We start from the raw sequence: 27709 nt of genomic DNA, 5'->3' as shown, positions 1-27709 counted from the left end.
ACAATATCAGGTAGATAAGACCCTTCATCTCTGAACATGCCACACAACTTCTTGTTCAGTCACTTGTCATAACTAGACAGGACAACTGTAACGCTCTCATTGCAGGCCTCCCTGCATGCACAATTAGACCCCTGCAAATGATCCACAATGTAGCAGCACGTCTGGTCTTTAATGAACCAAAGAGAGTGCATGTTACACCACTTCTTGTCTCTCTTCACTGGCTGCCGGTTGATGCATGTATCAAATCTGGCATGTATACAGAACAGACACTGGGTCTGCTCCAGCATACCTAAAATCATTTCTGCAGAGCTACGTTCCCTCCAGAAGCCTGCAGTCAGCTAAGGAACGGTGCATTGTTGTACCAACACAAAGAGGCACCAAGACACTTTCCCGGACTTTTGGTTTCATCATACCATGTTGGTGGAATGACCTTCCCAACTCCATCTGTGAAGCTGACTCAATTTCTGTCTTCAAAAAAAACACATCTATTCCATGAGAACTAAAAAAAATAAATAAATAAAAAAAACATTCTTTTTGCACTTTAATCTGTCTTGAATACTACTATTCTGATGCTATTGAAACTTTGTAATATAGCACTTTTCATACCACTGTCTCCTTAAGATGATTCACTTATAATGTATTCCTCTTTCGTAAGTCGCTTTGGATAAAAGCATCTGCCAAATGAATAAATGTAAATGTAAAGGTGTCCTGTGTTATCTGGCACCAAGACATTAGCAGCAGATCCTTCAAGTCCTGTAAGTTGCAAGGTGGAGCTGCTGTGGATCAGACTTGTTGGTCCAGCACATCCAACAGATGCTAAATTGGATTGAGATCTAGGGAATTTGGAGGCCAGGACAACACTTTGAACTCTTCACCATGTTCCTAAAACCATTCCCGAACAATGTTTGCATTATGGCAGGCACATTATCCTGCTGAAAGAGGTCACTGCCGATAAGGGAATACCATTGCCATGAAGGGGTGTACCTGGTCTACGATGATGTTTAGGTAGGTGGCACGTGTCAATTTGACGTCCACATGAATGGCCAGACACAGGGTTTCCCAGCAGAACATTGCCAAGAGCATCACACTCCTCCACCGGCTTGTTGTCTTCCCACAGTGCATCCCCGTGCCATCCCTTCCTGATGTAAATGGCACATACATACACAGCCATCCACGTGATGTACTGTAAAAGAAAATGGGACTCATCGGACCAGGCGACCTTCTTCCACTGCTCCAAGGTCCAGGTCCGACACTCACGTGCCCATTTTAGGTGCTTTCAATGGTGGACAGGGGTCATCATGGGCATTCTGCCCAGTCTGCAACTACGCAGTCCCATACACAGCAGGGTGCGATGCTCTGTGTGAGGATGTGACACATTCCTCCCATAACCATCTGTGGCAGCAGGGGCGTGGTCAAGCATCTCTCCGGAGAGAGAAAGCGGTAAGGGCGCTTACACCTGAGCTAAATTGTCTAACACCTGTCTCTAATTTCAGTGAGCACGGGGAGAGCGGCATAAAGAGAGCGACACAACGCTCAGTCGGAGAGACAGGATATGACAGAGCCGAGCCAGAGCAACGATTCCCGAGTAGTGGAAGTTATTTGTAGAAACAGTGTGTGTGTTAGTGTTTAAAGAGCGTATAAAGGTAACTGTAAAGTGGTGTCGAGGAAGAGGGGAAATAAAGCGTCACCTGAAAAAGAAAAACTGCTTCTTGCGTCCTCTTCTACACTGGTGCCGAAACCCGGGAATTGAAGTTTGGGTCGAAGATGGATGGAGGTCATCCCGTAGAGTCCTCCCAGTTGGCGGAGATCCTCCAAGCCCTCGCCAGCCTACATCGGAACCACCAACAAACGCTGCTTGAGCTCCGACAAGATCAAGACCGCCGGTTTGTCGAGCTCATGCATGCTCAAGCCGAGGACCGGCAGGCGATCCGGAGCCTCCTCAGCCAGGGGGCATCCTCAGCCGCGACCCCGGACACACCCACGCCATTACCCCGCCAGCATTACAGAAAATGGGGGCGGCGGACGACCCCGAGGCTTTTCTGGATTTGTTTGAGTGCACCGTCGAGATCTGGGGCTGGCCGCTTCGGCCAATGGGCAGCCCGACTGATCCCACTATTGTCCGGGGAAGCCCAGCTCGCGGCTCAACAACTGCCAGCATCGAGCCTCCTGGCCTACGGAGATCTAAAAAAAGCCATCTTGCAACGGGTTGGTCGCATTCCGGAGGAAAGTCGTCAACTCTTCCGGAGCTTGAAGTTGGAAAGCTCTGACCGCCCGTTTGCCTTTGCCCAGCGGCTCCGTGACGCCTGCCGAAGATGGCTGCTAGCGGGGGATCGCGACGTCCAGGGAATTATCGACCAGGTGGTACTGGAACAGTTCATAGTTCGACTGCCAAAAGGAACGGCGGAGTGGGTCCAGTGCCACCGCCCGGCGTCGTTGGAGGAAGCTATCCGACTTGCGGAGGACCACATGGCGGCGATCCCGAGGACGGAAGATCCCTCCTACCTTTTCTCTCCTCCCTCTGTTTCTTCCCCCTCCCCTCTCTCTCCCTCGTCTGCTCTCTCTCCAGGTCCCGTTCCTGCCCCACGCAGGCGAGGAGGAACTCAGCCCCTGAGACCAGTTCCCCGGGTGTGGGAGGCGACACCTTCCCCTACTCCAATGCCCCGCCGCTCTCCCGTTCAAGGGGGGGCGCACGCCGACGCAAGTGCGGGCGTAGCGCCTGGGCCGGCCTGTTGGAGGTGCGGAGACCCGAGCCACTTCCGAGATCAGTGCCCTCTGATGGAGCTGGGGACGGTGGTGCGGGTCTCTGACCTCCCACAGGCTGCCCCCGACCGGGCCGGAGCGTACCGGATACCGGTAAGTGTCAAGGGGGGTACTCACCAAGCGTTGGTGGATACCGGGTGTAATCAAACCACTATCCACCAACGCCTGGTTCAACCCAAGGCATTGGTCACATCCAAAACAGTGAAGGTGAAGTGTGTACACGGGGATATTCACAAGTATCCGGTGGTGACCCTGACAATTAAATTCCAGGGGAAAAAGCATAGAGTGGAGGCTGCGGTTAGTTCCCGCCTCACCCATCCGCTGATTTTGGGGACTGATTGGCCTGATTTTAGAGTTTTATTAAAGGGAATTTGCGCGGATGGGTCCTGTGTGAAAATGGGGAGATGTGTGATGTGCGATGCTCTGGCAGGGGAGGCGGAGCTGGGGCCGTCCTCGACAGCTCCACGTCATGATGACGAGAGAGGGGGAGAGGCTGCAGCCCCTCCCCTTCTCAGGGAATTCCCTGAGGGGGATTTCCCTTTGGAGCAGTCGCGAGACGAAACCCTCAAACATGCCTTTGACCAAGTGAGAGTCATCGATGGTCAAGGACTCCAGCCTGACATCGCACTTTCATACCCCTATTTTGCAATTATAAATGAGCGGTTGTATCGAGTGACACAGGACACTCGAACCAAAGAGGATACAACCCAACTTTTGATTCCAAGGAGCCGTCGGGAAATGGTATTCCAGGCGGCTCATTATAATCCCATGGCAGGTCATCTAGGAGAAAGGAAAACACTGAACAGTCTAATAGCCCGTTTCTATTGGCCGGGCATTGGCGGCGATGTCCGCAAGTGGTGTGCGGCATGCCACGAATGCCAGCTGGTTAACCCACCGGCCACCCCAAAAGCGCCATTGCGCCCTCTCCCTTTGATCGAGGTCCCCTTTGAGAGAATTGGAATGGACCTCGTCGGGCCATTAGAATGGTCAGCACGCGGACATCGCTTTGTATTGGTTCTAGTGGACTATGCAACGCGATATCCGGAAGCAGTGCCTCTTCGCAACATCTCAGCACGCAGTGTTGCGGAGGCACTCTTCAAAATAATCTCCCGGGTGGGGATTCCGAAAGAAATCCTCACCGATCAGGGCACAACGTTTATGTCACGGACACTACGCGAGCTGTACGAACTATTAAATATTAAATCGATTCACACCAGTGTATACCATCCTCAAACGGATGGCCTGGTGGAACGATTTAATAAAACCCTCAAAAACATGATTCGTAAGTTCGTGCACGATGATTCTAGAAATTGGGATAAATGGCTCGACCCCCTGTTATTTGCAGTACGAGAGGTCCCGCAAGCCTCCACTGGCTTCTCCCCATTCAAGCTGCTATATGGGCAACGCCCACGCGGCATGCTTGATGTAATGTGAGAGGCCTGGGAGGAGGGACCTTCAAACAGTAAAAATGAAATTCAATACATTCTTGATCTTCGAGCAAAACTCCACACTTTGGGGAAACTAACACAGGAGAATTTGCTCCAAGCTCAAGAACGACAGCGCCGACTGTATGACAGGGGAACTCAGCTAAGGGAATTTGCACCAGGAGATAAAGTGCTTGTATTGCTTCCCACATCGAGCTCTAAATTACTCGCCAAGTGGCAAGGACCCTTTGAGGTCACACGACGAGTGGGAGATCTCGATTATGAGGTTAAACGAACCGATAGAGGGGACGCACGTCAAATATACCACCTCAATCTCCTAAAATTGTGGAGGGAGGCGGTCCCCGTGACTTTGGCTACGGTGGTTCCTGAGAAGGCGGAGCTCGGACCGGAGGTGAGTTCAAAACATAAACAGTTCACCCCGGTCACTTGCGGAGACCACCTCTCACCGAGCCAACTCGCGGAGGTTGCCAGGTTGCAACAGGAGTTTGCAGATGTGTTCTCCCCTCTACCGGGACGTACAAACCTCATCCATCACCACATCGAGACCGAGCCGGGGGTCGTGGTACGTAGCCGCCCCTATCGACTACCCGAACACAAAAAGAAAATTGTTCGTGAAGAATTGGATGCGATGCTTGATATGGGGGTAATAGAAGAATCCCACAGTGATTGGTCCAGCCCAGTTGTTCTAGTGCCTAAGAGCGACGGGTCTGTGCGATTCTGTGTGGATTACAGAAAAGTCAACGCGGTGTCTAAATTTGATGCGTATCCAATGCCTCGCGTTGATGAGTTGCTCGATCGGTTGGGCACTGCTCGGTTTTATTCGACATTGGATTTGACGAAGGGTTATTGGCAGATCCCCTTGACACCAATTTCCCGTGAGAAAACCGCCTTCTCCACACCGTTTGGATTACACCAATTTGTGACACTTCCGTTCGGTTTGTTTGGAGCACCGGCTACGTTTCAGCGTCTCATGGACCGAATCCTCAGGCCGCATTCAGCTTACGCCACTGCCTATTTAGATGACATCATCATTTATAGCAATGATTGGCAGCGGCATATGCAACACCTGAGGGCGGTTCTGAGATCGCTGCGCCGAGCGGGACTCACAGCGAACCCGAAGAAGTGCGCGATTGGGCAGGTTGAGGTACGGTATCTGGGGTTCCACTTGGGCCACGGGCAGGTGCGTCCCCAAATTGACAAGACAGCGGCGATTGCGACCTGCCCGAGACCCAAGACCAAAAAGGGGGTGAGACAGTTCCTGGGGCTGGCTGGCTATTATAGAAGGTTTGTGCCTAACTATTCGGACGTCACCAGCCCGCTGACTGATCTCACTAAAAAGGGAGCTCTAGATCCGGTCCAGTGGACGGAGCAGTGTCAACGGGCGTTCACGCAAGCTAAAGCCGCACTTTGCGGGGGGCCGCTGTTACATTCACCTGACTTCTCTCTCCCTTTTGTTTTACAGACAGATGCTTCAGACAGGGGGCTGGGGGCTGTGCTCTCGCAGGTGGTGGAGGGGGAGGAGCGCCCGGTGCTGTACATTAGCCGTAAGCTCTCGTTAAGGGAAACTAAGTACAGCACCGTGGAAAAGGAGTGTCTTGCCATCAAGTGGGTGGTCCTCACTCTCCGATACTACCTGTTGGGGCGGGCCTTCACCCTCTGCTCGTATCACGTCCCACTCCAGTGGCTCCACCGCATGAAAGATACTAACGCCCGGATCACCCGTTGGTATCTGGCTCTTCAGCCGTTTAAGTTCAGGGTGGTCCACAGACCGGGGGCGCAGATGGCTGTCGCCGACTTCCTTTCCAGGAATGGGGGGAGTGGTAGGCAGGCCGGATGTCGCCCCGGCCTGAGTCGGGCGGTGAGGATATGTGGCAGCGGGGGCGTGGTCAAGCATCTCTCCGGAGAGAGAAAGCGGTAAGGGCGCTTACACCTGAGCTAAATTGTCTAACACCTGTCTCTAATTTCAGTGAGCATGGGGAGAGCGGCATAAAGAGAGCGACACAACGCTCAGTCGGAGAGACAGGATATGACAGAGCCGAGCCAGAGCAACGATTCCCGAGTAGTGGAAGTTATTTGTAGAAACAGTGTGTGTGTTAGTGTTTAAAGAGCGTATAAAGGTAACTGTAAAGTGGTGTCGAGGAAGAGGGGAAATAAAGCATCACCTGAAAAAGGAAAACTGCTTCTTGCGTCCTCTTCTACACCATCATTTAATTTTCTGTGACTTGTGTCACAGTAGACCTTCTGTCGGTTCAGACCAGATGGAATATCCTTTGTTGCCCTCACGCATCGATGAGTCTTGGGCACCCAACACCCTGTCGCCGGTTTGTGATTTGTCCCTCCTCGGACCACTGTCAGTATGCACTCACCACTGCTGACCATGAGCACCCCACAAGCCTTGCCATTTCAGAGATGCTCTGACCTAGTCGTCTGACCATAACAATCTGGCTCTTGTCAAAGTCACTCAGGTCTTTACTCTTGCCCATTTCTCCTGCATTGAACATGTTGACTATGAGAACTGATTGTTCGCTTACCACCTAATCTACCAAAACCTTGACCTGTGGCCTTGATAGGAAATGGTCAACGTTATTCGCTTCACCTATGAGTGGTCATAAGGTTTTGGCTTATCAGTGTACATCTTGAACGGGGCACCATAAGGAGAAATTGATTACTTGACCTGAGTGTCCTCAAGGGGGAGTAAGATTGCAAGAGATCACTAATATATTGAGGCACTAGTACATGCAGTGCCTTCAAAACAAAAAGCAAGATCTTATAATCAATTCTAAAACTAACTGGTATATGCAAAGAGGCCAGTATGGGAGAAATGTGGTCTTGTTTCTTGGTCTCTGTTAGAAACCTGGTTGCCGCATTTTGAAACATTTGGAATCGAGGGAGAGAGCAGACTGAGGGAGGCCCATATACAGGGAATTACAATAATCCTGTTGAGAAGTAATTAAAGAATGAACCACTTCTTCCAAATCCTTACGTGTGAGAAAATGTTTTAATTTAGCAATAGATCTAGGGTGATAAAAATATGTTCTACTATATTTTCAGAGTTTGGACATTAACATTATTGCCACATTCTGGTTGAATCTTCAAACTGCAAATGCAGGAACTGAATTTGGACTTTGCACTGAGATAAGACCTGCTTTTGAAACATCTTAGCACAATACCTATTTTGGAGGAAAAAAGCAAGTGGCTTTGCGCCCAGATTTTTAATAACTTTGCAAATTTATTAAAAAGAAAAAACTGAAATATCATGTATTAACTCAGTACTTAGTTGAAGCACCTTTGGCAGCGATTTCAGCCTCAAGTCTTTTGGGGTATAATGCAACAAGCTTTGCACACCTGGATTTGGGGATTATCTGCCATTCTTCTCTGCAGATCTTCTCAAGCTTTGTCAGGTTTGATTGGGACCATCAGTGGACAGCCATTTTCAGGTCTCTCCAGAGATGTTCGATTGGATTCAAGTCCAGGCTCTGGCTGGGCCACTCAAGGACATTCACAGAGTTGTCCCTAAGGCACTCTTGCATTGTCTTGGCTATGTGCTTAGGGTCATTGTCTTGGAATGTAAACCTTTGTCCCAGTCTGAGGTCCTGAGCACACTGGACCAGGTTTGCATTAAGGATTACTCTGTATTTTTCTGCATTCAGCTTTCCTTAAACCCTGACCAGTCCCCCAGTCTCTGCTGCTGAAAAACACCCCCACACCATGTAGCTACCACCACCATGCTTCACCGTTGGGATGGTATTGCGCAGGTGATGAGCGGTGCCTGGTTTCCTCCAGACATGACACTTGGAATTGAGGCCAAACAGTTCAATCTTCATTTCATCAGACCAGAGAATCTTGTTTCTCACAGCCTGCGAGTCCTTTAGGTGCTTTTTTGCTTTCTTGCACTGAGGAGAGGCTTCCATCTGGTCACTCTGCAATAAATCCCAGATCTGTGGAGTGCTGCAGTGATGGTTGACCTTCTGCAAGTTTCTCCCATCTCCACACATGATCTGTGGAGCTCAATCAGAGTGACCACCGGGTTCTTGGTCACCTCTCTTACAAAGGCTATTCTCCCCCGATTGCTCAGTTTGGCTGGGCGGCCAGCTATAGGAAGAGTCCTGGTTGTTCCAAATTTCTTCCATTTAAGAATTATGGGGGCCACAGTGCTCCTGGGAACCTTCAATGCAGCCAAATTTTATTTGTAGCCTTCCCCAGATCTGTGCCTCAACACAATCCTGTCTCTGAGCTCTGCAGGCAGTTCCTTTGACCTCATGGCTTGGTTTTTGATCTGATATGCATTTTAAGCTGTGAGACCTTATATAAACAGGTGTGTGCCTTTTCAAATCATGTCCAATCAATTGAATTTGCCACAGGTGGACTCCAATCAAAGTGTAGAAACATCTCAAAGATGTTACAGAGAAATGGGATGCACCTAAGCTAAATTTCAAGTGTCATAGCAAACGGTCTGAATACTTACGTCAGTGTGATATTTCACTTTTTTTCTTTTTAATAAATTTGCAAAGTTATCAAAAATCTGTTTTTTGCTTTGTCATTATGGGGTATAGAATGCAGCAACAATTAAATAATTTAAAGCATTTTAGCTTAAGGCTGAAACATAACAAAATATGAAAATTGCTCACAGGTCTCAGAGGTGGCAACAGTATAAGCACTAAAAGAGAGTTAAAGAGAACATTGGGCCTATGGGCATTTTTGGCAATCAAATCAGATTATTATAAAACTGAAATGTCATTGTGTCCTTTGCAGAAGCATTGCATTGCATTTGTCTTTTGATCCATGTTTTGAAACAAAATTTCTGGAGCTAGGTAAAAAAATAAAAATTAAAATAATAATAATAATAAATCTCCCTGGTGCTATTAAACTATGTGAACTAGGCCAAAAGCAAATTTGTTCTTTTAAAATAAAAATTGTTAAATTAAATATAATCAGGTGATCTGATCAGGTTCAGATAAAGGCTCAGTCACACTGACCACTGGATGTGATGCGAGTGTGAAACCTGCATATACAGTTGTGCTCAAAAGTTACCCTTGGAGAATTGGTAATATATGTACCATTTTTAAAGAAAACATGAGTGAGCAGGCAAAACACATTTCTTTTATTTCGTATGAGATTCATATTCAACTGTAGGTTATAACAGAATGGCACAATCATAAAACAAAACATGGCAACAAAGAAAAAGATTAAATGACCCCTGTTCAAAAGTCTGCATACCCTTAGTTCTTAATACTGTGCATTGCCCCCTATAGTATCAATGACAGTGTGCAGTCTTTTGCAATAGTTGTCTATGAGGCCCCAAATTCTTGCAGGTGGTAGAGCTGCCCATTTATCTTAGCAAAATGCCTCCAGGTCATGCAAAGTCTTTGGTCATCTTGCATGAACCGCACGTTTGAGATCTCCCCAGAGTGGCTCGATGATATTAATGTCAGGAGACTGTGATGGCCACTCCAGAACCTTCACCTTTTTCTGCTGTAACCATTGGAGGGTCAACTTGACCTTGTGCTTAGGGTCATTGTAGTGCTGGAAAGTCCAAGAGTGTCCCATGCGCAGCTTTCATGCAGAAGAATGCAAATTGTCTGCCAGTATTTTCTGATAACATGCTGCATTCATCTTGCCATCAATTTTCACAAGATACCCCATGCCTTTAGAGCTCACACACCCCCAAGACATCAATGAGCCACCACCATGCTTCACAGTGGGGATGGTATTAATTTCACTATAGGCCTTGTTGACCCCTCTCCAAACATAGCGCTTATGGTTGTGACCATAAAGCTCTATTTTGGTCTTGTCACTCCAAATTACATTGTGCCAGAAGCTGTGAGACTTGTCAAGGTGTTGTCAGGCATATTGTAACCGGGCTTTTTTGTGGCATTGGCGCAGTAAAGGCTTCTTTCTGGCAACTCGACCATGCAGCTCATTTTTGTTCAAGTATCATCATATTGTGCTCTTTGAAACAACTTCAACATCTTTTTCCAGAGCGGCCTGTATTTCTCCTGAGGTTACCTGTGGGTTTTTCTTTGTATCCCAAACAATTCTTCTGGCAGCTGTGGCTGAAATCTTTTTGGTCTACCTGACCGTGGCTTGGCATCAAGAGATCCCCGAATTTTCCACTTCTTAATAAGTGATTGAACAGTACTGACTGGTATTATCAAGGCTTTGGGTATCTTTTTATATCCTTTTCCATCTTTATAAAGTTCCATAACCTTGTTACACAGGTCTTTTAACAGTTCTTTTCTGCTCCCCATGGCTCAGTATCTAGTCTGCTCAGTGCATCCACGTAAGAGCTTACAAACTCATTGACTATTTATACACAGACACTAATTGCAATTTAAAAAGCCATAGGTGTGGGAAAAGTCATCTTTAATTGCCATTTAAACCTGTGTGTGTCACCTTGTGTGTCTGTAACAAGGCCAAACATTCAAGGGTATGTAAACTTTTGATCAGGGCCATTTGGGTGATTCCTGTTATCATTATGATTTAAAAAGGAGCCAAACAACTGTGTGATAATAAATGGCTTCATATGATCACTATCCTTAAATAAAAGACATTTTTTTGCATGATCAGTCATATTTTCAAAATAATTGCCAAAATTTCACAATTTCTGCCATGGTATGAAAACTTTTGAGCACAATTGTATGTATACAGGACCGTCCTATGCAGAGGTCACTGCCTAACCAACAATGCAAATTTGCTTGTCCGCCAAAGTTCACCAAATTAGAATCCCACTTGAAGTTTCTTCCCCACTGGGTGAAATTCCTAATTTTAGGTGAGAACTGTCATTGTTTAGTACTAAAAACATGTGAACAGAGTTCTTCATTTTCCTTGTCCATCTAAATAAAATATTATTTACAAATGTCATATATAATTTGATTGCAATTAATTTTATTTGTCACCCTATATATTTGAACAACTTCTGATTGTTGCATTAAAAACAGCTTGTGATGGCATGACATGCACCATTGCTGCTTAAATTATTGGTACAGTTAATAATATTTAATGTTCATCAAACTTAATATTTTAATTTGATAAAGAAGTTACTTAAGTCAAAATAAATGCAAAGACATATTTAAGAAGTATTAAATTATCTTTATACACACAACAGCCAGTACACATTGTGATGGTGGCGATATGGGATCCAGTTCGTCCCATCAGGTCAGTATACAATATAGTGGTCTTATTTACAGTATATAACATTATTGTTAATACATTACTGTTATAACATTATATGTTATATACATACTCCGCTTTTAATTCTGGGAAAGCGGAGGAGCATAAACAAGCAAGTTATGCCCTCCGCAAAACTATCAGAGCGGCCAAACGCCAGTACAGGGACAAGATTGAAAGACAGTTCAACACCACCGACTCTAGAAGCATGTGGCAGGGAATTAATATCATCACGGACTTCAGAGGGAATAAAAACTCCGCCGTGAACACCGCTTTCTCTCTCCCGGATGAGCTGTATACTTTTTATGCTTGTTTCGAGGGAAATAACACCGCCCTCGCAGAGAGAGCTCTCTCGGCCAAAGCTACAGAGGTTAGTTCACTCTCCGTATCTGTAGCGGACATATCCCGATCCTTCCGAGTGAATACCCGTAAAGCTGCGGGTCCAGACAGCATTCCGGGCCACGTCATCAGAGCGTGCATGAACCAACTGGCTGGTCTGTAGTCCCCACATGCTTTAAAACATCCACCATTGTGCCTGTACCAAAGCAATCCAAAATCACTTGCTTAAATAACTGGCATCCTGTTGCTCTGACCCCCATCTTCAGTGTGAGAAATAGGCCTCAGATGGAACAATGTGACCTTGATGCTTGCTTATCTGCTTTGTATGTTTTCGGCACTGTCTTTATCACAAAATGTGCTTGACAAGAATGTACTTCTTTAAGCGAGAGGAAACAACCCCATATAAGGAGGATTGAGAAAGTTCAAGGTAATAGGTGTAACCAGCCTTCTGTGACAAGAACCATATAAACCCCTTGCTTGCTTTTATTAAATCGAAGAACTGCTTGTGACATTCTGTGTCCGTGTATTTCTTCCCACCAGTTAATTCATCTCCTGATCGAAGAGTGACTGCGAGAAAGGCAGAATAAAGCATCCGAATCGTATTTTACTAACAGTCCTGGTGTCAGAAAGAGGGGTATCTCCGGACAGGTAAGATCTTTTTATAATTGATCTGCCTGTTTGTGAGATATCTATTAAATATTGTTATAAAATTATTCAAGTAAAACTCTGTGTATCTCTACGATGGTCAGGATCCATCTGTGACATGGTATGTGTCACTAGTCGCAGAATGATAATTCACAAAAACCGTGGTCAGATCACATGAGAGGTGAGGATCTTTGTTGTTGAAGACTGTTAAAAGGGCCAGTCCTGTGGATGAAGTCTGGCAGATTCCACTAAGATTCAGTAGGAGTTTTACTGCTGCATTCACTCTCGTGATAGGAATGAACTTTGATGAAATCAGAGAATTATTCATACCAAAAACCAAAACAAGAGACATTTTTGTTGTTTGAACAAAATGGGACAAACGATAAGTAGACCAATACGAGGTGAATCACCCATACATTGGATGTTTAGAAATAACAAAAGTTTCAGAACCGAACCGTTTGTCAGTAACCTGGCCGGATGGTCAGAGGGAAAAACGCAATTCGATCCTTTTCCACGAGAGGGGTCGATCAAAAAGATAGATTTAGACAATGGCAATTCAATGGTGAACAAAGGATGGGGTGACTCAGAATGGGATTATAAATATATGAAAAATCATTTGAGGTGACTGAGAAAGAATTAATTGAAAGTCCCCGAACTGGCTTGTACGCACGATCTACTGGGAATAAAACTGAAGAAGAAACCAAATCCACGAAATTAAGATCTCAAGAAAAAGGGAAAGATGGTGAGATAATGTTAAAATGAACACTAGATTTTAAATGGGCTAACACAGAGATGTTCAGACATATGACAGATTTTCTAATCAAATTATCAGACCGTAAACAAGATCTTTTGCCAGATTTGCTCAAAATGCACGTTTTTGTAATCATACCAGACTCTCCATTTTGTTTACTGGGCTGAGATCTATTGCATAAAATTGGTGCACAAATAGTTTTTGACAATGCTTCTCTGCAACTCATGTTTCCTGCTGTGTATTCAGTCACTGTGCCAACAGGAGGTGTGGGGGAGAAAGTAAGCAGACAGCAACTGCTGGAGGCTGATGAAGTAATAGTTAACCACAGACTATGGGCTCAGCACAAAGATGAAGCTGGCCTTATAGATGTGAAACCATATAGAGCTAAATTAGCTGTAACCACTCCAGCACTGTAAGTAATATCCACTATCGATTGAAAAGGAAGAAGGTATTAGGCCAATCATTGAGCAACTGATTGAACAAGGTATTCTAATACCAACACACTCTCCATACAATACTCCAATAAATCCTGTGAGAAAGGCCAATGGAACTTGGAGATTGACACAAGAATGATTTAATTGAACCACTTTCTCCAATAGTCCCAGACATACAAACAATTATTAATTTAATACCATCAACACATGGTGATTTTACTGTAATTGATTTATGTTCTGCCTTTTTCAGTGTACCTGTTTCTCCTGTGACCCAGCCATTGTTCGCATTCACCTACGGGGGCCAACAATATACATAGATGAGATTGCCACAAGGTTACAGAGCTTCGCCGTCTGTCTTTCCATCTGTACCTGCATGAGGCTGGGGGGACTTCTGCTGCAATCTTTGCCCAGGAACACGGGTGTTCTTACTTCTCGGTGGCGTATTTATCTAAAACACTGGATTTGGTTGCAAAGGGCTTCCCTGGTTGTCTGCGAGCTGTGGCTGCAACAGCGATGATGGTACAGGATGCAGAACAAGTTGTGCTTTCACACCCTTTGACTGTGCACACAATTCACCAGGTAAGTGCTATTATGCACAATATTCCAACACAACACATGACTGCACAAAGACGGTCTGGTTATGAAGCTATTTTAACATCTATTGCTAATTTGACTCTAAAACCAACCAGTGTGGTCCACAGACCAACAATCCATCTGCCTAATTTGTTGGTTCAGGGCACTTTCGAGCATGACTCACATGATTGTACGGAGAGAATACAGGTTTCCACTGCATGCAGACCGGATGTTTCTGCATCCGTTCTGCAAGAGGGGAGACACTGGTATGTAGATGGCTCATGCTATAAACCAAATGACAATGTGTACTGGTGTGGTTCCGCAATTACAGAGCTACCCAATCAAATTATTGAAGCATACTCGTTACCATACAAATCAGCGGAAGCCGCTGAACTAGTAGTGCTAACGAGAACCTGTCATTGGCAAAAGGCCAATGCATAAATATATATACAGATTCAAAGTATGCATTTGGGGTAGTGCACGATTTTGCAAAATTGTGGGAAGAAAGAAATTATAAAACTTCGGATGGAAAACCAGTATCACATCACATTGTGGTAGCTGATTTGATTAAAACAGCACAGCTGCCTTCCAAATTAGCAGTAATCAAAGTGGCAGACCATGCCACTGGTGACTCAGAAGATGCAAAGGGCAACAGGCTTTCAGATGAAGTAGCAAAGTGGGCAGCAAAAGAAGAAATTCATAGCCCACACATAGGTGAATGAGATACCAAAGTGGGCATCACACCAATGATGCATTCCACTTTGATTAGTGATCTAGACATCAAAATTTTGCAAGCAAACCCAACAGCACACGACTTAGAGCATTGGGCAGCCAATGAGGTATCAGATGATAGGGGACTGCTAAATGGAAAAACAAAAATGATTAGCACTACCAACATCAGCAATAGTGCTGTTGTGCAGACATTATCATGGCATACCACATTTTTAAAAGAAAAGGTGATACAGACTATCAATGAATTGTATTGCATTGCAAATGTGAGAAAAACAGTCTCTTTAATTGTAGATGCGTGCTTAGTGTGTGCACAAAATAACAGAACAATAAAAGATAGATTGACTAAGGCATGCCTGGAAACAGGCCAAAAATGGGTAGATATACTACCAGCAGTTTTAACAGAGATAAGAATGACTCCATCAGCAACAACAAGACTGTCTCCATTTGAAATACTAATTGGTAGGCCTTTCCCGACCCCTTGGGTCAAAGGCCGTGCATGCTCTTTGTCCACAGGTGATTTGGAGGTGGTAGTAGCTGATTACGTGGATTCCCTTGTCAAAACATTGAATAGTCATAAATGGTGATGTTTCTCTTTCTATCTCTATGCCCACAGAAAAGCCCACTCACCCATTTGTTCCAAACCAGCAGGTCCTAGTGAAATGTCTGAAACCAACGAAGCTCAGTGAGCACAAGTATCTGGGTCCAACAATGGTTCTGGTGGTAACCAGGATGGGGGTACTGACAGATCTGCAACCACAGTGAATACACGCAAGCTGCATGAAGCCTGCACTTGGGGAGAGCCTGAGTATTTTGAAAGCAATCAGTGAAAGACCTGGAGGAGCTGAACATGCAGCGCCAGTGCCTAACCAGGAACTTGAGAATTAGAAGGGACGAAGAATGAAGTTCTTTATAATGTCGCTCTGTCTTATGACAGTAGTCGAAGCTCATATATCTAGTGGTAATGAGACATGGATAGATGATGCACCTCATACCTATGCTACCAATTTGTGGTGGAAACTAGCTAACTTTATGGCCAAATATGCGAGAAAGAAAGGTAGTTGTTATGTATGTACGCATATGCTGCATAGTGCATCTACACCAGCCGTAAAGGTACACTGCTCTGCCGGAATTGTGGACACGTTAGATGTGCCATGTTAGAATTAAGTGACCGCACCATGGTGGTCTGAGCTATTGAGAAAACAACAAACAGAAGAAGGAGAAATAGTCTAAACAGACCCACACAGAGAGAACACAGATTATGGACAGGAACAGAGAAATTCTTTGGAGCACTGTTCCCACAAGTGGGTGTTGCAGTAATAGAGCAAGAAGTTGAAATGACTAGATATGAACTGATATCATTCATAAATTCTACAAAAACAACTATTGACGCAGTATGCCAAGAACTAAAAGGCCTAAGATTAACAGCGCTACAAAATAGACTGGTCCTTGACCAGTTAACAGCTGCCAGTGGAGGAGTATGTGTTATCGTGGGAATGAGTTGCTGTACTTTCATTCCAGAAAACAATGAAGATGGACATGCCATAGGAATTGGCCTGAAAAACATGACGAAGGTAGCAGTAGACTTGACAGCGAGAGAAACCGTAGATGATGTCAATGACTTATTGACATGGTTAAATGGTTGAATTTTTTTTTTTTTTTTTTTTTTTTTTTTTTGAATGCTTTAATACCTATAGGAGTAATTTTACTTGTTATAGCATTACTGATTTGTTGTGTGATTCCATGTGCTAAAGCATTGGTCAATAGGACCATTGATAATGCTTTGAATGCTAATTACGCTCTGATAAACCTTTAAGATGATGGTAATGAGTAAAAGATAGAATGTAAGGTAAACAAGATTTGATTTTTTGAATAGCCATCTGAGGAACTTGTCTCTTTGAGACAAAAGTGGGCAATGTGAGAAATAGGCCTCAGATGGAACAATGTGACCTTGATGCTTGCTTATCTGCTTTGTATATTTTCGGCACTGTCTTGATCACAAAATGTACTTGACAAGAACAACCCCATATATGGAGGATTGAGAAAGTTCAAGGTAATGGGTGTAACCAGCCTTGTGTGACAAGAACCATATAAACCCCTTGCTTGCTTTTAATAAATCGAAGAACTGCTTGTGACATTCTGTGTCCGTGTATTTTTTCCCACTGGTGAATTCATCTCCTGATCGAAGAGTGACTGCGAGGAAGGCAGAATAAAGCATCCGAATCGTATTTTACTAACAATAAGCAAATGCTTTGAGAGGCTAATCAGAGATTACATCTGCTCTGTGCTGCCCACCTCACCTCACAATCGCTCCACTGATGATGCCATTGCATCTACACTACACACTGCTCTCTCCCACCTGGAAAAAAGGAACACATATGTGAGAATGCTGTTTGTAGATGACAGCTCAGCATTCAACACCATAGCGCCCTCCAAGCTTGATGAGAAATTCCGGGCTCTGGGCTTAAACAGCTCATTGTGCAACTGGATCCTGGACTTCCTGTCAAGCAGATGCCAGGTGGTTAGAATGGGCAGCAACATCTCCTCATCACTGACCCTCAACACTGGAGCCCCGCACGGCTGTGTTCTCAGCCCACTCCTGTATTCCCTGTACACACATGACTGTGTGGCAACACATAGCTCCAGTGCCATCATTAAGTTTGCTGATGATACGACGGTAGTAGGTCTGATCACTGACAATGATGAAACAGCCTACAGAGAGGAAGTGCACACTCTAACATGCTGGTGTCAGGAGCACAACCTCTCCCTCAATGTCAGTAAGACAAAGGAGCTTGTGGTGGACTTCAGGAGAAAAGTCAGAGAACACAGCCCCATCACCATCAGTGGAGAACTGGTAGAGAGAGTCAGCAGCTTAAAGTTCCTCAGTGTCTACATCACTGAGGAACTCACATGCTCCATCCACACCTGCACTGTAGAGAGCATCCTGACTGGCTGCATCTCCGCCTGGTATGGCAACAGCACTGCCCTCAACCGCAAAGCCCTGCAAAGAGTGGTGCGAACTGCCAGACACATCATCGGAGGTGAGCTTCCCTCCCTCCAGGACATACTGTATATACCAGGCGGTGTGTGAGAAAAGCTCGGAGGATCATCAGAGACTCCAGCCACCCGAGCCATGGGCTGCTCTCACTGCTACCATCAGGCAGGTGGTATCGCAGCATCAGGACCCACACCAGCTGACTCCATGACAGCTTCTTCCCCCAAGCAATCAGAATTTTGAACTCTTGATCTCTCACGATCAAAATACATCAGCACTGCACTTTATTAATCTTACACTGGACTGTCATAAATTATATTGTCTTATCAGAAAACTGAAATTATTCAGCTTTAACTTAGTGCAACTCATCAACAGGATGTTTTTGCAGAAGTGATCTTGCATTTTTAAACTTCTCTAAAACATATCTCAGCTTATCTTTTACAAACCACACTTGTGGAAGGATGAAAAGACTGTTCTTTATCTTTTCATTTTGTTTGCAGTGTACAAGATAAAATTGGGGGATGAGTTTGGTGTAAGTTGCATCTTAAGGCCATATCAATGCGCAACAAAAATTGCAAAATGTAAGAGTCTTGCTACATATGTGTAAGATTTAGAACTTAACCCAGCCAAGACTGAGCTCCTTGTCTTTCCAGCCAACCCTGCTGTTGAACACAACATCACCATGCAGCTGGGTTCAACTACTGTAACGCCTTCCAAAACAGTCAGAAATTTAGGGGTAACCATCGATAACCAACGAAATTTCACAGACCACATCTCAAAGACCATCTCATCTATCAGATCATGTAGATTTACACTCTACAATATCAGGTAGGTAAGACCCTTCATCTCTGAACATGCCACACAACTTCTTGTTCAGTCACTTGTCATAACTAGACAGGACAACTGTAACGCTCTCATTGCAGGCCTCCCTGCATGCACAATTAGACCCCTGCAAATGATCCACAATATAGCAGCACGTCTGGTCTTTAATGAACCAAAGAGAGTGCATGTTACACCACTTCTTGTCTCTCTTCACTGGCTGCGGGTTGATGCATGTATCAAATCTGGCATGTGTACAGAACAGACACTGGGTCTGCTCCAGCATACCTAAAATCATTTCTGCAGAGCTACGTTCCCACCAGAAGCCTGCAGTCAGCTAAGGAACGGTGCATTGTTGTACCAACACAAAGAGGCACCAAGACACTTTCCCGGACTTTCGGTTTCATCATACCATGTTGGTGGAATGACCTTCCCAACTCCATCTGTGAAGCTGACTCAATTTCTGTCTTCAAAAAAAACACATCTATTCCATGAGAACTAAAAAAAAAAAAACTAAAAAAAAAAACATTCTTGATGCACTTTAATCTGTCTTGATTACTACTATTCTGATGCTATTGAAACTTTGTAATATAGCACTTTTCGTACCACTGTCTCCTTAAGATGATTCACTTATAATGTATTCCTCTTTCGTAAGTCGCTTTGGATAAAAGCATCTGCCAAATGAATAAATGTAAATGTAAAGGTGTCCTGTGTTATCTGGCACCAAGACATTAGCAGCAGATCCTTCAAGTCCTGTAAGTTGCAAGGTGGAGCTGCTGTGGATCAGACTTGTTGGTCCAGCACATCCAACAGATGCTAAATTGGATTGAGATCTAGGGAATTTGGAGGCCAGGACAACACTTTGAACTCTTCACCATGTTCCTAAAACCATTCCCGAACAATGTTTGCATTATGGCAGGCACATTATCCTGCTGAAAGAGGTCACTGCCGATAAGGGAATACCATTGCCATGAAGGGGTGTACCTGGTCTACGATGATGTTTAGGTAGGTGGCACATGTCAATTTGACGTCCACATGAATGGCCAGACACAGGGTTTCCCAGCAGAACATTGCCAAGAGCATCACACTCCTCCACCGGCTTGTTGTCTTCCCACAGTGCATCCCCGTGCCATCCCTTCCTGATGTAAATGGCACATACATACACAGCCATCCACGTGATGTACTGTAAAAGAAAATGGGACTCATCGGACCAGGCGACCTTCTTCCACTGCTCCAAGGTCCAGGTCCGACACTCACGTGCCCATTTTAGGTGCTTTCAATGGTGGACAGGGGTCATCATGGGCATTCTGCCCAGTCTGCAACTACGCAGTCCCATACACAGCAGGGTGCGATGCTCTGTGTGAGGATGTGACACATTCCTCCCATAACCATCTGTGGCAGCGGGGGCGTGGTCAAGCATCTCTCCGGAGAGAGAAAGCGGTAAGGGCGCTTACACCTGAGCTAAATTGTCTAACACCTGTCTCTAATTTCAGTGAGCACGGGGAGAGCGGCATAAAGAGAGCGACACAACGCTCAGTCGGAGAGACAGGATATGACAGAGCCGAGCCAGAGCAACGATTCCCGAGTAGTGGAAGTTATTTGTAGAAACAGTGTGTGTGTTAGTGTTTAAAGAGCGTATAAAGGTAACTGTAAAGTGGTGTCGAGGAAGAGGGGAAATAAAGCGTCCTCTTCTACACTGGTGCCGAAACCCGGGAATTGAAGTTTGGGTCGAAGATGGATGGAGGTCGTCCCGTAGAGTCCTCCCAGTTGGCGGAGATCCTCCAAGCCCTCGCCAGCCTACATCGGAACCACCAAGAAACGCTGCTTGAGCTCCGACAAGATCAAGACCGCCGGTTTGTCAAGCTCATGCATGCTCAAGCCGAGGACCGGCAGGCGATCCGGAGCCTCCTCAGCCAGGGGGCATCCTCAGCCGCAACCCCGGACACACCCACGCCGTTACCCCCGCCAGCATTACAGAAAATGCGGGTGGCGGACGACCCCGAGGCTTTCCTGGATTTGTTTGAGCGCACCGCCGAGATCTGGGGCTGGCCGCTCGGCCAATGGGCAGCCCGACTGATCCCACTATTGTCCGGGGAAGCCCAGCTCGCGGCTCAACAACTGCCAGCGTCGAGCCTCCTGGCCTACGGAGATCTAAAAAAAGCCATCTTGCAACGGGTTGGTCGCATTCCGGAGGAAAGTCGTCAACTCTTCCGGAGCTTGAAGTTGGAAAGCTCTGACCGCCCGTTTGCCTTTGCTCAGCGGCTCCGTGACGCCTGCCGAAGATGGCTGCTAGCAGGGGATCGCGACGTCCAGGGAATTATCGACCAGGTGGTACTGGAACAGTTCATAGTTCGACTGCCAAAAGGAATGGCGGAGTGGGTCCAGTGCCACCGCCCGGCGTCGTTGGAGGAAGCTATCCGACTTGCGGAGGACCACATGGCGGCGATCCCGAGGACGGAAGATCCCTCCTACCTTTTCTCTCCTCCCTCTGTTTCTTCCCCCTCCCCTCTCTCTCCCTCGTCTGCTCTCTCTCCAGGTCCCGTTCCTGCCCCACGCAGGCGAGGAGGAACTCAGCCCCTGTGGGAGGCGACACCTTCCCCTACTCCAATGCCCCACCGCTCTCCCCTTCAGGGGGGGGCGCACGCCGACGCAAGTGCGGGCGTAGCGCCTGGGCCGGCCTGTTGGAGGTGCGGAGACCCGAGCCACTTCCGAGATCAGTGCCCTCTGATGGAGCTGGGGATGGTGGTGCGGGTCTCTGACCTCCCACAGGCTGCCCCCGACCAGGCCGGAGCATACCGGATACCGGTAAGTGTCAAGGGGGGTACTCACCAAGCGTTGGTGGATACCGGGTGTAATCAAACCACTATCCACCAACGCCTGGTTCAACCCAAGGCATTGGTCACATCCAAAACGGTGAAGGTGAAGTGTGTACACGGGGATATTCACAAGTATCCGGTGGTGACCCTGACAATTAAATTCCGGGGGAAAAAGCATAGAGTGGAGGCTGCGGTTAGTTCCCGCCTCACCCATCCGCTGATTTTGGGGACTGATTGGCCTGATTTTAGAGTTTTATTAAAGGGAATTTGCGCGGATGGGTCCTGTGTGAAAATGGGGAGATGTGTGATGTGCGATGCTCTGGCAGGGGAGGCGGAGCTGGGGCCGTCCTCGACAGCTCCACGTCATGATGACGAGAGAGGGGGAGAGGCTGCAGCCCCTCCCCTTCTCAGGGAATTCCCTGAGGGGGATTTCCCTTTGGAGCAGTCGCGAGACGAAACCCTCAAACATGCCTTTGACCAAGTGAGAGTCATCGATGGTCAAGGACTCCAGCCTGACATCGCACTTTCATACCCCTATTTTGCAATTATAAATGAGCGGTTGTATCGAGTGACACAGGACACTCGAACCAAAGAGGATACAACCCAACTTTTGGTATTCCAGGCGGCTCATTATAATCCCATGGCAGGTCATCTAGGAGAAAGGAAAACACTGAACCGTCTAATAGCCCGTTTCTATTGGCCGGGCATTGGCGGCGATGTCCGCAGGTGGTGTGCGGCATGCCGCGAATGCCAGCTGGTTAACCCACCGGCCACCCCAAAAGCGCCATTGCGCCCTCTCCCTTTGATCGAGGTCCCCTTTGAGAGAATTGGAATGGACCTCGTCGGGCCATTAGAACGGTCAGCACGCGGACATCGCTTTGTATTGGTCCTAGTGGACTATGCAACGCGATATCCGGAAGCAGTGCCTCTTTGCAACATCTCAGCACGCAGTGTTGCGGAGGCACTCTTCAAAATAATCTCCCGGGTGGGGATTCCGAAAGAAATCCTCACTGATCAGGGCACAACGTTTATGTCACGGACACTACGTGAGCTGTACGAACTATTAAATATTAAATCGATTCACACCAGTGTATACCATCCTCAAACGGATGGCCTGGTGGAACGATTTAATAAAACCCTCAAAAACATGATTCGTAAGTTCGTGCACGATGATTCTAGAAATTGGGATAAATGGCTCGACCCCCTGTTATTTGCAGTACGAGAGGTCCCGCAAGCCTCCACTGGCTTCTCCCCATTCAAGCTGCTATATGGGCAACGCCCACGCGGCATGCTTGATGTAATGTGAGAGGCCTGGGAGGAGGGACCTTCAAACAGTAAAAATGAAATTCAATATGTTCTTGATCTTCGAGCAAAACTCCACACTTTGGGGAAACTAACACAGGAGAATTTGCTCCAAGCTCAAGAACGACAGCGCCGACTGTATGACAGGGGAACTCAGCTAAGGGAATTTGCACCGGGAGATAAAGTGCTTGTATTGCTTCCCACATCGAGCTCTAAATTACTCGCCAAGTGGCAAGGACCCTTTGAGGTCACACGATGAGTGGGAGATCTCGATTATGAGGTTAAACGAACCGATAGAGGGGACGCACGTCAAATATACCACCTCAATCTCCTAAAATTGTGGAGGGAGGCGGTCCCCGTGACTTTGGCTACGGTGGTTCCTGAGAAGGCGGAGCTCGGACCGGAGGTGAGTTCAAAACATAAACAGTTCACCCCGGTCACTTGCGGAGACCACCTCTCACCGAGCCAACTCGCGGAGGTTGCCAGGTTGCAACAGGAGTTTGCAGATGTGTTCTCCCCTCTACCGGGACGTACAAACCTCATCCATCACCACATCGAGACCGAGCCGGGGGTCGTGGTACGTAGCCGCCCCTATCGACTACCCGAACACAAAAAGAAAATTGTTCGTGAAGAATTGGATGCGATGCTTGATATGGGGGTAATAGAAGAATCCCACAGTGATTGGTCCAGCCCAGTTGTTCTAGTGCCTAAGAGCGACGGGTCTGTGCGATTCTGTGTGGATTACAGAAAAGTCAACGCGGTGTCTAAATTTGATGCGTATCCAATGCCTCGCGTTGATGAGTTGCTCGATCGGTTGGGCACTGCTCGGTTTTATTCGACATTGGATTTGACGAAGGGTTATTGGCAGATCCCCTTGACACCAATTTCCCGTGAGAAAACCGCCTTCTCCACACCGTTTGGATTACACCAATTTGTGACACTTCCGTTCGGTTTGTTTGGAGCCCCGGCTACGTTTCAGCGTCTCATGGACCGAATCCTCAGGCCGCATTCAGCTTACGCCACTGCCTATTTAGATGACATCATCATTTATAGCAATGATTGGCAGCGGCATATGCAACACCTGAGGGCGGTTCTGAGATCGCTGCGCCGAGCGGGACTCACAGCGAACCCGAAGAAGTGCGCGATTGGGCAGGTTGAGGTACGGTATCTGGGGTTCCACTTGGGCCACGGGCAGGTGCGTCCCCAAATTGACAAGACAGCGGCGATTGCGACCTGCCCGAGACCCAAGACCAAAAAGGGGGTGAGACAGTTCCTGGGGCTGGCTGGCTATTATAGAAGGTTTGTGCCTAACTATTCGGACGTCACCAGCCCGCTGACTGATCTCACTAAAAAGGGAGCTCTAGATCCGGTCCAGTGGACGGAGCAGTGTCAACGGGCGTTCACGCAAGCTAAAGCCGCACTTTGCGGGGGGCCGCTGTTACATTCACCTGACTTCTCTCTCCCTTTTGTTTTACAGACAGATGCTTCAGACAGGGGGCTGGGGGCTGTGCTCTCGCAGGTGGTGGAGGGGGAGGAGCGCCCGGTGCTGTACATTAGCCGTAAGCTCTCGTTAAGGGAAACTAAGTACAGCACCGTGGAAAAGGAGTGTCTTGCCATCAAGTGGGTGGTCCTCACTCTCCGATACTACCTGTTGGGGCGGGCCTTCACCCTCTGCTCGTATCACGTCCCACTCCAGTGGCTCCACCGCATGAAAGATACTAACGCCCGGATCACCCGTTGGTATCTGGCTCTTCAGCCGTTTAAGTTCAGGGTGGTCCACAGACCGGGGGCGCAGATGGCTGTCGCCGACTTCCTTTCCAGGAATGGGGGGAGTGGTAGGCAGGCCGGATGTCGCCCCGGCCTGAGTCGGGCGGTGAGGATATGTGGCAGCGGGGGCGTGGTCAAGCATCTCTCCGGAGAGAGAAAGCGGTAAGGGCGCTTACACCTGAGCTAAATTGTCTAACACCTGTCTCTAATTTCAGTGAGCATGGGGAGAGCGGCATAAAGAGAGCGACACAACGCTCAGTCGGAGAGACAGGATATGACAGAGCCGAGCCAGAGCAACGATTCCCGAGTAGTGGAAGTTATTTGTAGAAACAGTGTGTGTGTTAGTGTTTAAAGAGCGTATAAAGGTAACTGTAAAGTGGTGTCGAGGAAGAGGGGAAATAAAGCATCACCTGAAAAAGGAAAACTGCTTCTTGCGTCCTCTTCTACACCATCATTTAATTTTCTGTGACTTGTGTCACAGTAGACCTTCTGTCGGTTCAGACCAGATGGAATATCCTTTGTTGCCCTCACGCATCGATGAGTCTTGGGCACCCAACACCCTGTCGCCGGTTTGTGATTTGTCCCTCCTCGGACCACTGTCAGTATGCACTCACCACTGCTGACCATGAGCACCCCACAAGCCTTGCCATTTCAGAGATGCTCTGACCTAGTCGTCTGACCATAACAATCTGGCTCTTGTCAAAGTCACTCAGGTCTTTACTCTTGCCCATTTCTCCTGCATTGAACATGTTGACTATGAGAACTGATTGTTCGCTTACCACCTAATCTACCACCTTGATAGGAAATGGTCTTGATAGGAAATGGTCAACGTTATTCGCTTCACCTATGAGTGGTCATAAGGTTTTGGCTTATCAGTGTACATCTTGAACGGGGCACCATAAGGAGAAATTGATTACTTGACCTGAGTGTCCTCAAGGGGGAGTAAGATTGCAAGAGATCACTAATATATTGAGGCACTAGTACATGCAGTGCCTTCAAAACAAAAAGCAAGATCTTATAATCAATTCTAAAACTAACTGGTATATGCAAAGAGGCCAGTATGGGAGAAATGTGGTCTTGTTTCTTGGTCTCTGTTAGAAACCTGGTTGCCGCATTTTGAAACATTTGGAATCGAGGGAGAGAGCAGACTGAGGGAGGCCCATATACAGGGAATTACAATAATCCTGTTGAGAAGTAATTAAAGAATGAACCACTACTTCCAAATCCTTACGTGTGAGAAAATGTTTTAATTTAGCAATAGATCTAGGGTGATAAAAATATGTTCTACTATATTTTCAGAGTTTGGACATTAACATTATTGCCACATTCTGGTTGAATCTTCAAACTGCAAATGCAGGAACTGAATTTGGACTTTGCACTGAGATAAGACCTGCTTTTGAAACATCTTAGCACAATACCTATTTTGGAGGAAAAAAGCAAGTGGCTTTGCGCCCAGATTTTTAATAACTTTGCAAATTTATTAAAAAGAAAAAACTGAAATATCATGTATTAACTCAGTACTTAGTTGAAGCACCTTTGGCAGCGATTTCAGCCTCAAGTCTTTTGGGGTATAATGCAACAAGCTTTGCACACCTGGATTTGGGGATTATCTGCCATTCTTCTCTGCAGATCTTCTCAAGCTTTGTCAGGTTTGATTGGGACCATCAGTGGACAGCCATTTTCAGGTCTCTCCAGAGATGTTCGATTGGATTCAAGTCCAGGCTCTGGCTGGGCCACTCAAGGACATTCACAGAGTTGTCCCTAAGGCACTCTTGCATTGTCTTGGCTATGTGCTTAGGGTCATTGTCTTGGAATGTAAACCTTTGTCCCAGTCTGAGGTCCTGAGCACACTGGACCAGGTTTGCATTAAGGATTACTCTGTATTTTTCTGCATTCAGCTTTCCTTAAACCCTGAGCAGTCCCCCAGTCTCTGCTGCTGAAAAACACCCCCACACCATGTAGCTACCACCACCATGCTTCACCGTTGGGATGGTATTGCGCAGGTGATGAGCGGTGCCTGGTTTCCTCCAGACATGACACTTGGAATTGAGGCCAAACAGTTCAATCTTCATTTCATCAGACCAGAGAATCTTGTTTCTCACAGCCTGCGAGTCCTTTAGGTGCTTTTTTGCTTTCTTGCACTGAGGAGAGGCTTCCGTCTGGTCACTCTGCAATAAATCCCAGATCTGTGGAGTGCTGCAGTGATGGTTGACCTTCTGCAAGTTTCTCCCATCTCCACACATGATCTGTGGAGCTCAATCAGAGTGACCACCGGGTTCTTGGTCACCTCTCTTACAAAGGCTATTCTCCCCCGATTGCTCAGTTTGGCTGGGCGGCCAGCTATAGGAAGAGTCCTGGTTGTTCCAAATTTCTTCCATTTAAGAATTATGGGGGCCACAGTGCTCCTGGGAACCTTCAATGCAGCCAAATTTTATTTGTAGCCTTCCCCAGATCTGTGCCTCAACACAATCCTGTCTCTGAGCTCTGCAGGCAGTTCCTTTGACCTCATGGCTTGGTTTTTGATCTGATATGCATTTTAAGCTGTGAGACCTTATATAAACAGGTGTGTGCCTTTTCAAATCATGTCCAATCAATTGAATTTGCCACAGGTGGACTCCAATCAAAGTGTAGAAACATCTCAAAGATGTTACAGAGAAATGGGATGCACCTAAGCTAAATTTCAAGTGTCATAGCAAACGGTCTGAATACTTACGTCAGTGTGATATTTCACTTTTTTTCTTTTTAATAAATTTGCAAAGTTATCAAAAATCTGTTTTTTGCTTTGTCATTATGGGGTATAGAATGCAGCAACAATTAAATAATTTAAAGCATTTTAGCTTAAGGCTGAAACATAACAAAATATGAAAATTGCTCACAGGTCTCAGAGGTGGCAACAGTATAAGCACTAAAAGAGAGTTAAAGAGAACATTGGGCCTATGGGCATTTTTGGCAATCAAATCAGATTATTATAAAACTGAAATGTCATTGTGTCCTTTGCAGAAGCATTGCATTGCATTTGTCTTTTGATCCATGTTTTGAAACAAAATTTCTGGAGCTAGGTAAAAAAATAAAAATTAAAATAATAATAATAATAAATCTCCCTGGTGCTATTAAACTATGTGAACTAGGCCAAAAGCAAATTTGTTCTTTTAAAATAAAAATTGTTA

General features: G+C 46.4%; 2 protein-coding genes across 2 annotated transcripts in view; both read left to right on the top strand.

The window, feature by feature from the left end:
- The first annotated feature begins 776 nt into the window (after positions 1 to 776).
- On the top strand, positions 777 to 22779 carry LOC127415117 (uncharacterized). Its single transcript, XM_051653686.1, has 2 exons — positions 777 to 1774; positions 20402 to 22779. Exons 1-2 carry the CDS (start codon positions 1765 to 1767, stop codon positions 22777 to 22779), a joined length of 2388 nt encoding a protein of 795 aa, XP_051509646.1. The 5' UTR covers positions 777 to 1764.
- Positions 18521 to 27709, top strand: part of LOC127415114 (KAT8 regulatory NSL complex subunit 3-like) — a 58197-nt gene continuing 49008 nt past the window's right edge. Inside the window, exon 1 of the mRNA XM_051653677.1 lies at positions 18521 to 18666. The gene's annotated coding sequence lies outside the window, so the exon portion shown is untranslated. The remainder of the gene's footprint in view (positions 18667 to 27709) is intronic.

Source organism: Myxocyprinus asiaticus, chromosome 24 (assembly GCF_019703515.2).
Source record: "Myxocyprinus asiaticus isolate MX2 ecotype Aquarium Trade chromosome 24, UBuf_Myxa_2, whole genome shotgun sequence".
In the NCBI taxonomy this organism is placed as follows: Eukaryota; Metazoa; Chordata; class Actinopteri; order Cypriniformes; family Catostomidae; genus Myxocyprinus; species Myxocyprinus asiaticus.
This window is presented reverse-complemented; position numbering and strand designations above follow the sequence as displayed.